The 11,727-nt window shown below is 49.2% G+C and overlaps 1 protein-coding gene across 3 annotated transcripts in view; it reads right to left on the bottom strand.

The window, feature by feature from the left end:
* The window catches only part of SETDB1 (SET domain, bifurcated 1), a 68,263-nt gene that overhangs the window by 41,497 nt on the left and 15,039 nt on the right, over nucleotides 1-11,727 (bottom strand). For all 3 annotated transcript variants that reach the window (XM_015424518.1, XM_015424517.1, XM_015424519.1), the window contains exons 8-11: nucleotides 10,486-10,687; nucleotides 4,641-4,714; nucleotides 2,521-2,711; nucleotides 1,063-1,192 (exon numbers count right to left, since the gene is read on the bottom strand). In XM_015424518.1, coding sequence (XP_015280004.1) covers nucleotides 1,063-1,192; nucleotides 2,521-2,711; nucleotides 4,641-4,714; nucleotides 10,486-10,687 — 597 coding nt within the window. The remainder of the gene's footprint in view (nucleotides 1-1,062; nucleotides 1,193-2,520; nucleotides 2,712-4,640; nucleotides 4,715-10,485; nucleotides 10,688-11,727) is intronic.

The raw sequence follows: 11,727 nt of genomic DNA, 5'->3' as shown, positions 1-11,727 counted from the left end.
GACCCCATACCACCCCTGCCTCTTGCCCTCCCATCAGACTTCGAACGGCCACTAGGCAATCTGTCATTTTTTCCTTCTGCCATAAAATGCCCGGTTTTAAGGACACAGATGCAATTTGAGGCTGGATCCTGTGGACTTGTTCTAACAGCAGTGCTCTCTGCAGGCACACAGGTAAGGAGGGGGGGCTCCTTCTGTGAGAGGCAGGCATGCCGTGAAAGGAACGAAATTGGGGCTTCAAAAGGGAATTAGATAAGCATATGTAGCAGAGGTCCATCGGTGGCTATTAGCCACAAGGTATAGATAGGGACTCTGGGGCAAGTGATGCTCTGTCATCTTGGTGCTTGGGGGGGAGGGGTCAACAGTGGGAGGGCTTCTAATGTCCTGGCCCCACTGGTGGACTTCCTGATGGCACTGGTATTTCTGGCCACTGTGTGATACAGAGTGTTGGAGTGGATAGGCCTTTGGCCTGATCCAACATTGGTGTCTCCTATCTTCTTATGGATAAACCTATGGAGCAGAGGTCCATCAGTAGCTATTAGCCACAAGGTATAGATAGGGGCTCTGGGGCAAGTGATGCTCTGTCTTCTTGGTGCCTGGGGGGGGCGCAACAGCGGGAGGGCTTCTGGAGGAGGAGGAGGAAGAGGAGGAAGAAGAGAAGGAGGAGGGGGGAGATTGGATTCAAACCCCGCCCTTCACTTGGAGTCTCAGAGCGGCTGACAAACTCCTTTCCCTTCCCCTCCCCACAACAGACCCCCTGTGAGGTCGGTGGGGCTGAGAGAGCTCTTGACAGAAACGGCTCTTTTTCAAGGACAGCTCTGACAGAACTATGGCTTGCCCAAGGTCACACCAGCAGCTGCAAGTGGAAGAATGGGGAATCAAACCCGGTTCTCCCAGATTAGAGTCCACGCACTTAACCACGACACCAAACTGGCTCTGGACACCTGCGGTCTCAAACTGGGGGGGGGTCTGTTTTGTTCTGTCTGGCTCTCCCCCCCCCCCAACCCTAATGATCCTATGGAAATTTCGCACACCGGAGCCCAACCGAGATGGCCTGCGGCATACCAACGTTTGGCCGGGTCCTCGCCTGCCCCCCTTGCTTCTTCTCCTGGGTGGAGGCGGTTGAGGTTTTCATGCTGAACATGGGCTCCAGGCGGGTGGAGCCCCGGTAGATCCACTCGCAGCGTTTGTCGTCCTGGCGGGCAGAAAGGAGGACAAGGCTATGGCCGCGGACAGGTGGGAGAAGCGAGACGTGGGGTGCTGTAAACTAATTCCTGCCCTGAGCAAAGGGGTTGGAGTGGGTGACCTCTGGGATCCCTTCGAACTCTGTGTCAAGAAACTGGTCTCCTGTAAGAGAGGGGCTTTTTTTGCCTAAGTGTTAGCTTTCTTGACTATAGAAGTCATCACCCCTACCTGCCGGATCGTTATCTGAATGGTTACTTAGGCTGGTGAAGCGATTAACTTTCAGCAGCTGTAAGGTAAAGGTAAAGGTTCCCTTGCTCGAAAGTCAGGCGAATCCGACTCTAGGGTTGCGGTGCTCATCTCCGTTTCAAAGCCGAAGAGCCAGCGCTGTCCGAAGACATTTCCGTGGTCATGTGGCCAGCATGACTAAATACCAAGGTGCACGGAATGCTGTTACCTTTTCACTGAAGTGGTACCTATTTATCTACTTGTAATTTCTTGCTTTCGAACTGCTAAGTTGGCAGGAGCTGGAACTAGAGATGGGAGCTCACTCCATCATGCGGCACCCGGGTCTCGAACTGCTGAACTACTGACCTTCCACAGCCTGCAGTTCAGCGTCTTAACCACTTGAGCCACCGCAGCTGTAAACTGTCATCTAAAGTGGTTGACAGCTTGCAATTTAGAGATCATAGAATGTTAGAGTTGGAAGGGATCTTGCGGGTCATCTAGTCTAACCCCCTACACTCTGCAGGAGCATAGCCGAAAGATAGCCCTACAACATACCCAAAAGATGGTCGTCCAGCCTCCGCTTGGAAACATCCAGCGAAGGAGCATCCACCACCTCCCGAGGCAGACTGTTCCACTGCTCAACCACTCTGACAGTTAGGAAGTTTCTCCTGATATTTAGCCAGTAAGGACTCCCTTGTAATTCCCACCCATTAGACCTAGTCTTGCAATCCGGAGCAAGAGAGAATAGATCTGCTCCATCTTCTGCAAGACAGCCCTTCAGATACTTGAAGACTGCAATCGTGTCCTCTCTAAGCCTTCTCTTTCCCAGGCTAAACCCGCCGCGTCAAAAGCGACCGGAATCTGGCCACGAGAAGAGCCACACAAGAGGGAACCAATGTTCCCTCTAAGCTGTGGAGTCTTATGAGCAGAAATTCTACTTTGTGAGCTACCTGCATTAAAGCTCTGAGCGAGTGACTTGGCTACTGCATAAATTAGCTTGCTCTGGAGCCATCCCTTCCTGAGCTAAGGCAAAAATGTGTGAGTTGGAAGCTAAAAAACTATGAGCTAGCTCACACCAACTCAGCTTAGAGGGAACCCTGGAGGGAACCCTACCAGGAAGAGGATCTTGACCAGGCTCCCGTCCACTTCCTCCACGCGCGACTTCCACCAAGTGCCGTCCCACTCCGTTTTGATGAGCTGGCCGGTCTTGAGCAGGACCATGGGTCGGTTCGGGTAGGCCGTGATGTACTCTTCGATGAAATCCCGGCAGGAGATGTCTTCGATGTCCTCCCAGGTCTTTTTGACTGCCCGGAAGAGAAAGGCGTGATCAAATGGTTTCTGTTAGCAGTTATTGCTGGACCGTGCGCTGTCTGACGCCTGGCAGATTTCTAGAGCCTTAAGAAGCGGGAGGCCCCAGATCTCCAGAATCATCCCTAGCACTGCCTTGTGGTATTCCAGGCCCCTGCGGGACCCTCGTACATTTCCGCAGGGCCTGCAAGACGGAGCTCTTCCGCCAGACTTTTGAATAGGAGCCGCCACCCCCACTGTTCCACCAACGCCCTATAATTCCCGCACACTGTCATCACTGGTGCGGGCTCCATCGGAGGGAGTGGGACATGCCTAGGGACAACAGGGGGGTACGGTTAGCCAACTATATCATGGAGAACACCATCTTGATTGTAACAATTTGGATATGAGTAGAGAGCACCGGAAAGTGTTTTAAGAACTTTTGTTAATTATTTAATAGCTTATTTTGTAATTTTAGTCAGAATTTTACTGATTTATTGTTATTATCTGGCATTATGCCCCTGTTAGCCGCCGGGAGCCTGCGGGGAGGGCGGGATAGAAATCCAAATAAATAAATAAATAAATAATTGTGGTATTCCGGGCCCCAAGGATGCAAGGCTCACCAGTACCAGGGCCGGGGCCTTTTCTGTGGCGGCTCCTTACTGGGAGTCAGGCCGATTGGCCCACAGGGGGAGGGGGGTGCTTTTGAATACCCTATAGCTCTCTCAGCTTTCTATGATGAAGTTATTCCTAACAGTGACTGTGTCTATGCTACCATACTGCTAAAAATAAAGTAAAACCTTCGAAGAAGTGTGTGCTCTGCTGTTTGACTGTGGGTCCTGACAATCAGTGGCTATTAGCCACAAGGGATAGACAGGGGCAAGGGATGCTCTGTCTTCTTGGTGCTTGGAGGGGGGGGCAGCAGTAGGAGGGCTTCTGGAAGTCTGGCCCCACTGCTGGACCTCCTGAGGGCATCTGGTGTTTTTGGCCACTGTGTGACAGACAGAGTGTTGGACTGGATGGGCCTTTGGCCTGATCCGACATTGGCTTCTCTGTTATGTTATTATAGGGCAAGAGATGCTCTGTCTTCTTGGTGCTGGGGGGGGGGGGGGGGGGGGGCGGGAAGGGCTCCTAGTGTCCTGGCCCCACTGCTGGACCTCCTGAGGGCATCTGGTGTTTTTGGCCACTGTGTGACACAGCGTGTTGGACCGGATGGGCCACTGGCCTGATCCAACATGGCTCCTCTTATGTTCTTATGTCTGTGGCAGTGATGCTCTGTATCCTTGGTGCTTACGGGGGGGGAACAGTGGGAGGGCATCTAGTGTTCTGGCCCCACTGGTGGACCTCCTGATGGCGCCTGGTATTTCTGGCCACTGTGTGACACAGAGTGTTGGACTGGATGAGCCACTGGCCTGATCCGACATTGGCTTCTCTTATGTTCTCAACCCGTCCATCAGTGGGCCACAATGACTAACTGGACCATCCATATTCAAAGGCAGTAACTGAATTCCAGTGCTTGACCGGGGGGGGGGGGGGCGCGGACGGACAAGGGAATGGCCTTGGGCCCCGTGCCCTGCTTGTGACGTCAGGGACTATCTGGTTGGCCGCTCTGGGAAACAGGACGCTGGGCTGCAGGCTTGTAGCTACAGTGGGGCATTTCGGGACGACGCCCCCTCACTCACTGGCAAGGCCCCACAACTTCCCATCTGGCCTGGGGCCATGAGCGATGGCAGGTGTGGGGAAGGAGCCAGGTGTTCCTTCAATTCGATCATCCAGTGCCCCCTAAGAAATTTCAATCCCCCCCCCCCGACTTAAAAAATCTTCGCTAGTCCCGTTCTCGTGTGCGCTTTGCAAAGAGCCGCCGTGACTCCCTGTCCCGCGTGCTTTTGAGGAGCCAGGGCTGAAGAGGACTCCGAGGAGACGCTGGGCAGAGCGGGAAGACTCACGTGGCCGGCAGATCAGGTACAGCTCGGGCTGGACGACGTACGAGGCGTAACCGTCATCGAAGAAGATCAGGAACCTGGAGGGAGAGAATACGGTCAGGCTGACCCTCGGTCGCCGCTTTCAGAGGGAGAAATTAAAGGGGCATCACGCAGGGGAGGAGGCAGCAGCTGGAAGGTGAGTCCGTATTCGTTAAAGGTCCACGTAAGACGGAAGATAAACTGGGGGAAGGAGCAGTCCTTATCCACCCCCCCACTGGAAACATCAGAAGAGCCCTGCTGGATCGGACCAGGGAGGGTCCATCTCGTCCGGCATCCTGTCTCACCCAGTTCCTATGGACGGCCAACAACAGGGCAGAGAGGCCGAGGCCTTGCCCTGAGTAGAACATCAGAAGAGCCCTGCTGGATCAGACCAGTGAGGGCCCATCTAGTCCAGCCTCCCGTCTTACACAGGGGCCAACCGGTTCCTCTGGAGAGCCAACAACAGAGCAGAGAGGCCGAGGCCTTCCCCTGAGAAGAACATTGGAAGAGCCCTGCTCGGTCAGACCAGTGAGGGTCCATCCAGTCCAGCATCCTGTCTCACACCGCGGCAAACCAGTTCCCCTGGAGGGCCAACAACAGGGTATGGAGGCCTTCCCCTGATAAGAACCTCAGAAGAGCCCTGCTGGATCAGACCAGTGAGGGTCCATCTAGTCCAGCCTCCTGTCTCACACAGGGGCCAGCCAGTTCCTCTGGAGGGCCAACAACAGGGCACAGAGGCCGAGGCCTTCCCCTAATGTTGCGTCCTGTTTTTCTGGGATTCAGAGGTTGACTGTCTCTGAAGAAGAAGGAGGAGGGGGAGATTGGATTCCTCCGTAATTTACAGACATTCAACATTGTGTCCTTTCGGTATATTACCCCGGAGCAAATAGCCCCTATTATAGGTTCTAACCCCACCTGCTGGAGACGATGTAAGGAAAAAGGAACTTACCTACATTGCTGGATGTTTTGCCCCAAAGTTTTAATTTGGGGGGGGGGGAGTTCTAGATCAAGTTAAAAATATTACAGGAGTAAGCATTCCCTGCAAGACGGAGCTCTTCCGCCAGGCTTTCGCGTAGGAGGCGCCACTACCACCACCACCAACGAACTTGGAGACAGCGGGGTATTGGAATGGCCTGTGACGATCAAACTGCGGCACTATGGCGTGCGGACACCACTGAGTTAAAGATCTGACTAAGTATCCTCCGGATACCATCTCTAAATGGAAGATCATCCTTTTTAACCATCTTGAAGCACTTTATTATTTTATATATTGTAATTGCGGTGGCTCAAGTGGTTAAGACGCTGAACTGCAGGCTGTGGAACGTCAGTAGTTCAGCAGTTTGAGACCCGGGTGCCGCATAATGGAGTGAGCGTCTCTGGATCCAGCTCCTGCCAACCTAGCAGTTCGAAAGCAAGAAATGGCAAGTAGATAAATAGGCACCACTTCGGTGGGAAGGTAACAGCGTTCCGTGCACCTTGGTGTTTAGTCATGCCGGCCACATGACCACGGAAACGTCTTCGGACAGCGCTGGCTCTTCGGCTTTGAAATGGAGATGAGCACCGCAACCCTAGAGTTGGACTCGACTGGCTTTCGAGCAAGGGAACCTTTACCTTTTTATCTTGTTTTATATATCGGCGTGTGTGCCTTGTGGTTAGCTGCCCTGAGCCCGCCTGGCGGGGAGGGCGGCCTATAAATTGAATGATAAATAAAATAAATAAATAAAATAAATTCACACCTGAAATGATATTGCTAAATGACAGGGAAGAACTTAATACACATTGTATAAACAAAACATGTATAGCTTTACTTTTGTATGCAGCAAACGCTGTGGTTGTTACGTACTGGAAATCTGAAAGATCACCATCGCTAAATATATGGCATAGTAAACTGTGGTATTTATTCTTAATGGAGAAGATTACACGGTCTGTAAAATTCAATGGCACAAAAAAGAGCAAATTGTTATATACAATTTGGTTTCCTATTCTGGAATACTTGCAACAACAAGGAGAAATTCCAAATGTTATGGATAAACTTCAAATTGTTTAAGAAATTATTTGTTATAAAGAAAACGACACCTTCTTATAGTTAATATTTTTTAACGTTAACGTTCTGGGATATTGTTTTAATGTTTAATGTTTTGATATTTTATATTATTTTGTATTTTGTTGTATTAACAAAACAAAATTAAAATAGATTTGGAGGAAGAAGGAGATTGGATTTATACCCCGCCCTTCACTACCTGTTGTCATCCCTCCAGAGGAACTGGTTGGCCGCTGTTTGAGACAGGATGCTGGACCACTAGCCTGATCTAGCAGGGCTCTTCCTGTATTCTTGTAACAGAGAATGCAGAACACAACCATTCCCAGATAATGGGAAAATACCCCTTTCATGATCTGTGTAGGACTCTGGAGATCTGTGCATGGCTGGGAGAAAAGCCTGAGGCCCAGGGCCCAGGAGAGGCCTGTGTGGTAGTAGAAAGCAAGCGGCCTACAATTCCCACAATGCCTAGAACCCGCTGCAACCCATGGGGATACTGGAAGTCTCTGAGGAGAGGTGTTTTTATACATGGTGGGCAGTTTAACTGACCTTCTTTTCTCTGTGGTCTTGCCTCACACAGGAGTGAACTGAGGAGACTGGTCTGGGGAAAAGATCCCTCACTGGGAGATTGTTGTCCCCACAACAGACAAGCCTGGTTTATATAGAGTCAAAAACTAGACAGGCTTTCTATTAAATATTATACCAGAAACGGGGGGGAAAGAAAGAAAAAATCTGCTCCTTCATTGTATAACGGCCGCTAGAATATGTTACGCTAAATATTGGAAATCTGAGAAGTCTCCGGATAAGATAGAAGTGTTGCAAAAATGGTTCGAAGTCGCAGAAATGGATAAACTATCAAACATGCTAGACGGGAAAGATGAAGATACAGTTAATAAAAAATGGAAAAGACTATTAGAATGGAATATTCAACAAAATGGTTAAGAGGAAATAGGACAACTTTAAGAGGAAGACTCAAGGCTGTTTGCTCGTCTGTGTTAATATCGATTAATATGAGATGTTATGTTTTGTTTGGTGTGGGTGTTTGGGAAAATCAATAAAAAAATATATATATATATTTTTTTAAAAGGGTTATTGCTGTGAGGATAAAATGGAGGAGAGGAGAATGGGGGGAGACTCCCTCTGCCCCCGCTGGGAACAAATGCGGGTATAAATGAGGTATAAATATTTAAAAAAAAAAAAAAACTAGACAGGCTTTGTTGTAATTACAATAGGAAAAATAGGGCACACCAAAGAAAATTACTCTTCTATATCTTTAACACTGAAAGATTGAAGGCCAAAGAAGACGGGGACGGCAAAGGATGAGATGGTTAGACAGTGTCATAGATGCAACGAACATGAAATTGAGCCAACTTCAGAGGACAGCGGAAGATAGGAAGGCCTGGCGGGATTTGGTCCATGGGGTCGCGAAGAGTCAGACTCGACTGTGCGACTGAACAACAAAATATCTTTAATACATTTTGTTGTATTACTATAACAAATTTCCTGTATTAACTAGCATTCATTCATTATATATGAAGTACATTTCATGAACATAAGCAAAGCCAGTAAATGATAACATGAGTATGATACAAAACAATACAAAATCTTGATGCAGTTATTCTTGACGTTGCTTTGGCTGAGCCCCTGGAATGTTTACTCCTTGAGACGTCCCGACGGAGCTGTAAAGTGTGCAAAGCAAACTGAGAAGTCCTCGTTATACGAGTTCCCGAACAGTATTCCTGCTTGTCCACGGCAAGAGATTGGTAGATAGGGTTGAAAAAGATATACGAAACGGCTGTTGAATCCTAGGAAAGCGTGTTCTCTTTCTCTCTTACATTCCTTGGAACGACATGTTTTCAAATGAAGGAGTGATCAACATTGTTCGGGAACTCATATAACAAGGACTTCTCAGTTCGCTTTGCACACTTTACAGCTCCGTCGGGACGTCTCAAAGAGTAAACATTCCAGGAGCTCAGCCAAAGCAACGTCAAGAATAACTACATCAAAATTTTGTATTGTTTCGTATTGTACTCATGTTATCATTTACTGGCTTTGCTTATGTTCATGAAATGTGCTTCATATATAATGAATGAATGCTAGTTAATACAGGAAATTTGTTATAATAATGCAACTAAGTGTGTTAAAGATCTAGGCCCCGGTCACACGGGCTGGATAACGCGGGGGGGAGGCGTGGCTATTTGCAGCGCCGCAATTTAACGCACCAGAATGTGATCCCACACATCGGCGGCATGCCACGGTTCCTTCCCTCCGCGTCTGCGCGTCAACGAGGGGCCGGAGGGGAAAGCGGCACGCTGGTGCGACACCGAGGGAGTCCGGAGGCAGCCCGTGGCAAACCAGTTGCGAGTACCTTCGACCAGGTATTTTTTTTTAATTGCGCATTTTCGGCGGTACGCCACCGGTTGGCCACGGGTGCGCTCCACTTGCCAGATGTTGCAGTGTGATCACGCCTGGAAACTCCGCCATTCAATCGTGGCTGTCCCGCAGCAAATTCGCCGTGTGAATGGGGCCATAGAAGAGTAATTTTCTTTGGTGTGCCCTGTTTTTCCGATGGTTTATATAGAGGGCTGTAGGCCTGAAGTGGTAACAGTTAAAGTGAAGTAGGTGTGTTAGGTTTTATTATTTTTCCTTTTAAGCACTCTTATACCTTTAAAGCAGCTTGTCTTGTCTTGTTTTGCCTTGCCCCAGTACTGAAATAATAAACCCTTTTTGGTCCACTGTTCCTCTGCCCCGTCGTCACACTTCTGTGTCTCGGCTACAAAAGGGGGGCAATTTGAAGGGGCTTGGGAAGGTACCCTGGGCCTTCTCAAGGGACCCTAAGTCCAGGGTGGCGGTGGCGGAAGGCGGCGACCCGCTGGGGTCATGACTAGAGATGTGAAGGCCCAGAAAAAAAACGGAAAAATTCGGGGGGGAAACGTTTTTTCCCCTTTTTTTCCCCTGAAGCCTAATTTTTTTCCGAAAAATTGGAAAAATTGAAAAACAGAAAAGAAAAGAAAATGATTATGGAACATTTTTTTTTAACGATGAATAAAATATTTTAAGACAAGGTGTTCAAATAATTTTCCAAATCATTTCTTAAAAATATGTATGGGGTCAGATTGATCTAATTTCTGTGCACTGAGGACAAAGCAAGTCCTAGGTTACAAACTGAACTCTCCAATGCAAGAACAAGATGCATTTCTTCCTTTAGGAGGTGCTACTGTCACAAGAAAAGAAAAAAGGTTTCCGTTTTGTTTTTGCATGTGGGTGGGTATTCTGTTTGTAATCATTGTCTGGACACACTCTATTTTTAATAGGCCTAGTTGTGATCATTTCATGCCAAGTAAAAATGGTCCATAGTCATATTTCATGTTCCTAAAGTAACAGAATGACTTTTAATCTGGAAAAGAAAAAAGAAGTGCTAATGTAGCATTTTTTCCAAATTTCCCCCAAAATTTCCATTTCCCCCCCCAGAAAAAAACGGGTGTTTTTTTTTCCAAGCTTCAAAAGTTCCGGAAATTTTACATCTCTAGTCATGACAACCCTCCATAGACCTTTAAGGCCAGAGTTTAACATACGCTAAGCATGTGGGAGCGAGAAGCTTCGGGACGTGGCTCGCCCCCCTGGTCGAAAGCCCCCAGGAACAGCCCTGTCAAGTCAGCCTTGAGTTTCCTAGCCAAGAAGCTCTGCTCTCCCCGGGCGCCGTGTTACCCGGGGCTCCCGGCCGCCCACTGCCGCCTGAGCGGAATGTTGTCCTGACCCAGCCAGGCTTTGAGGGCGATGGCCGCCCCTGACCTCATCTTGTTCTTGATGTTTGGCGTCTCGGCCACGATCCCGGCGTACAGCCACATCTGGTTCACGTCCTTGTACTTGGCCACCACCCGGCTCCCAACTTGCAGGTTCTCGGACGACGGGTGATAGTCGTAGGCGATGTGGTTGCCCGACAGCAGGCTCTTCCCTTTGTTGTCGAACTTCACTTTGTACTTCTTGCCGACCCCTGTGGGAGACGGCCGAGAGGGAGGAGAAGAAGAAGAAGAGATTGGATCTATACCCCGCCCATCACTACCCAAAAGAGTCTCAGAGCGGCTTGCAAAACCCTTTCCCTTCCCCTCCCTACAACAGATACCCTGTGAGGTCGGTGGGCCTGAGAGAGCTCTTTCAGGAACTGCTCTTTCGGGGACAGCTCTGAGAGAACTTGTGACTGACCCAAGGTCATCCAGCCAGGTGCGATTGGAGGAGTGGGGAATCAAACCCGGTTCTCCCAGATTAGAGTCCGCACACTTAACCACGACACCAAACTGGCTCTTGACATCAGGGGAAGGCCCCAGCCTCTCTGCCCTGTTTTGGGGGGTTTTTTAAACCCCCGGAGGGGTATTTTTATTTTTTTCAATAAGACTACAAACTATAAAGAAAAATATAGGAGGGGAAACTACAACTATGGAGAAAGGAAAGATACCCACACTAACTAAAAACCCAAGAGTGGGAGACCCCCTTCATGTTAAGCTAAATATTAGTATTAAAAGTGTTAGTAAAACAATATACTTGTAGAGTTCTTGTTTTTCACATTTTCTGTATTAGTAAATTAGTCATTTTGAGAGAACTTTCTGAGCATCTTTTCTTCAAAGAGCCATTTATCACAGTCCTTCTGCCCTGACTTCGGCTTTCTGTCTCTAAAATCATATACAGTTTTCATTGCTCCAGCACCCGCTTCTGAGCCTCTCTGCCCTGTTGTTGGCCCTCCAGAGGAACGGGGAGGGCGGCAATCAGCCGCTATCTCTGCACGGGATGGGCCAGCCGTACAAGATGCCGTTGGGCGGGATGGGTGGACCTCTTCCGCGTACAGCGGTGCCGTCCCCCGAGCGAAAGGAGCCCCCCCCTTGCAGTGGGGAAAGGGGTCGTTGCTGGTGAAACGGATCCAGGGTATCCATTCAAGTGAAGACACCTCTCCACTGGGAAGGCTCAGTGCTTTACCATGGTTCTATCCCCAAGGGGCCGGGGGGGGGGGGATCTTTCCAAACCGGGCTTCTGTCATGATAT

Source organism: Gekko japonicus, unplaced genomic scaffold (genome assembly GCF_001447785.1).
Source record: "Gekko japonicus isolate JY-2015 unplaced genomic scaffold, Gekko_japonicus_V1.1 scaffold142, whole genome shotgun sequence".
NCBI lineage: Eukaryota > Metazoa > Chordata > Lepidosauria > Squamata > Gekkonidae > Gekko > Gekko japonicus.
Note: the sequence above shows the minus strand (reverse complement) of the source record. Positions and strands in the feature narration are given on the sequence as shown.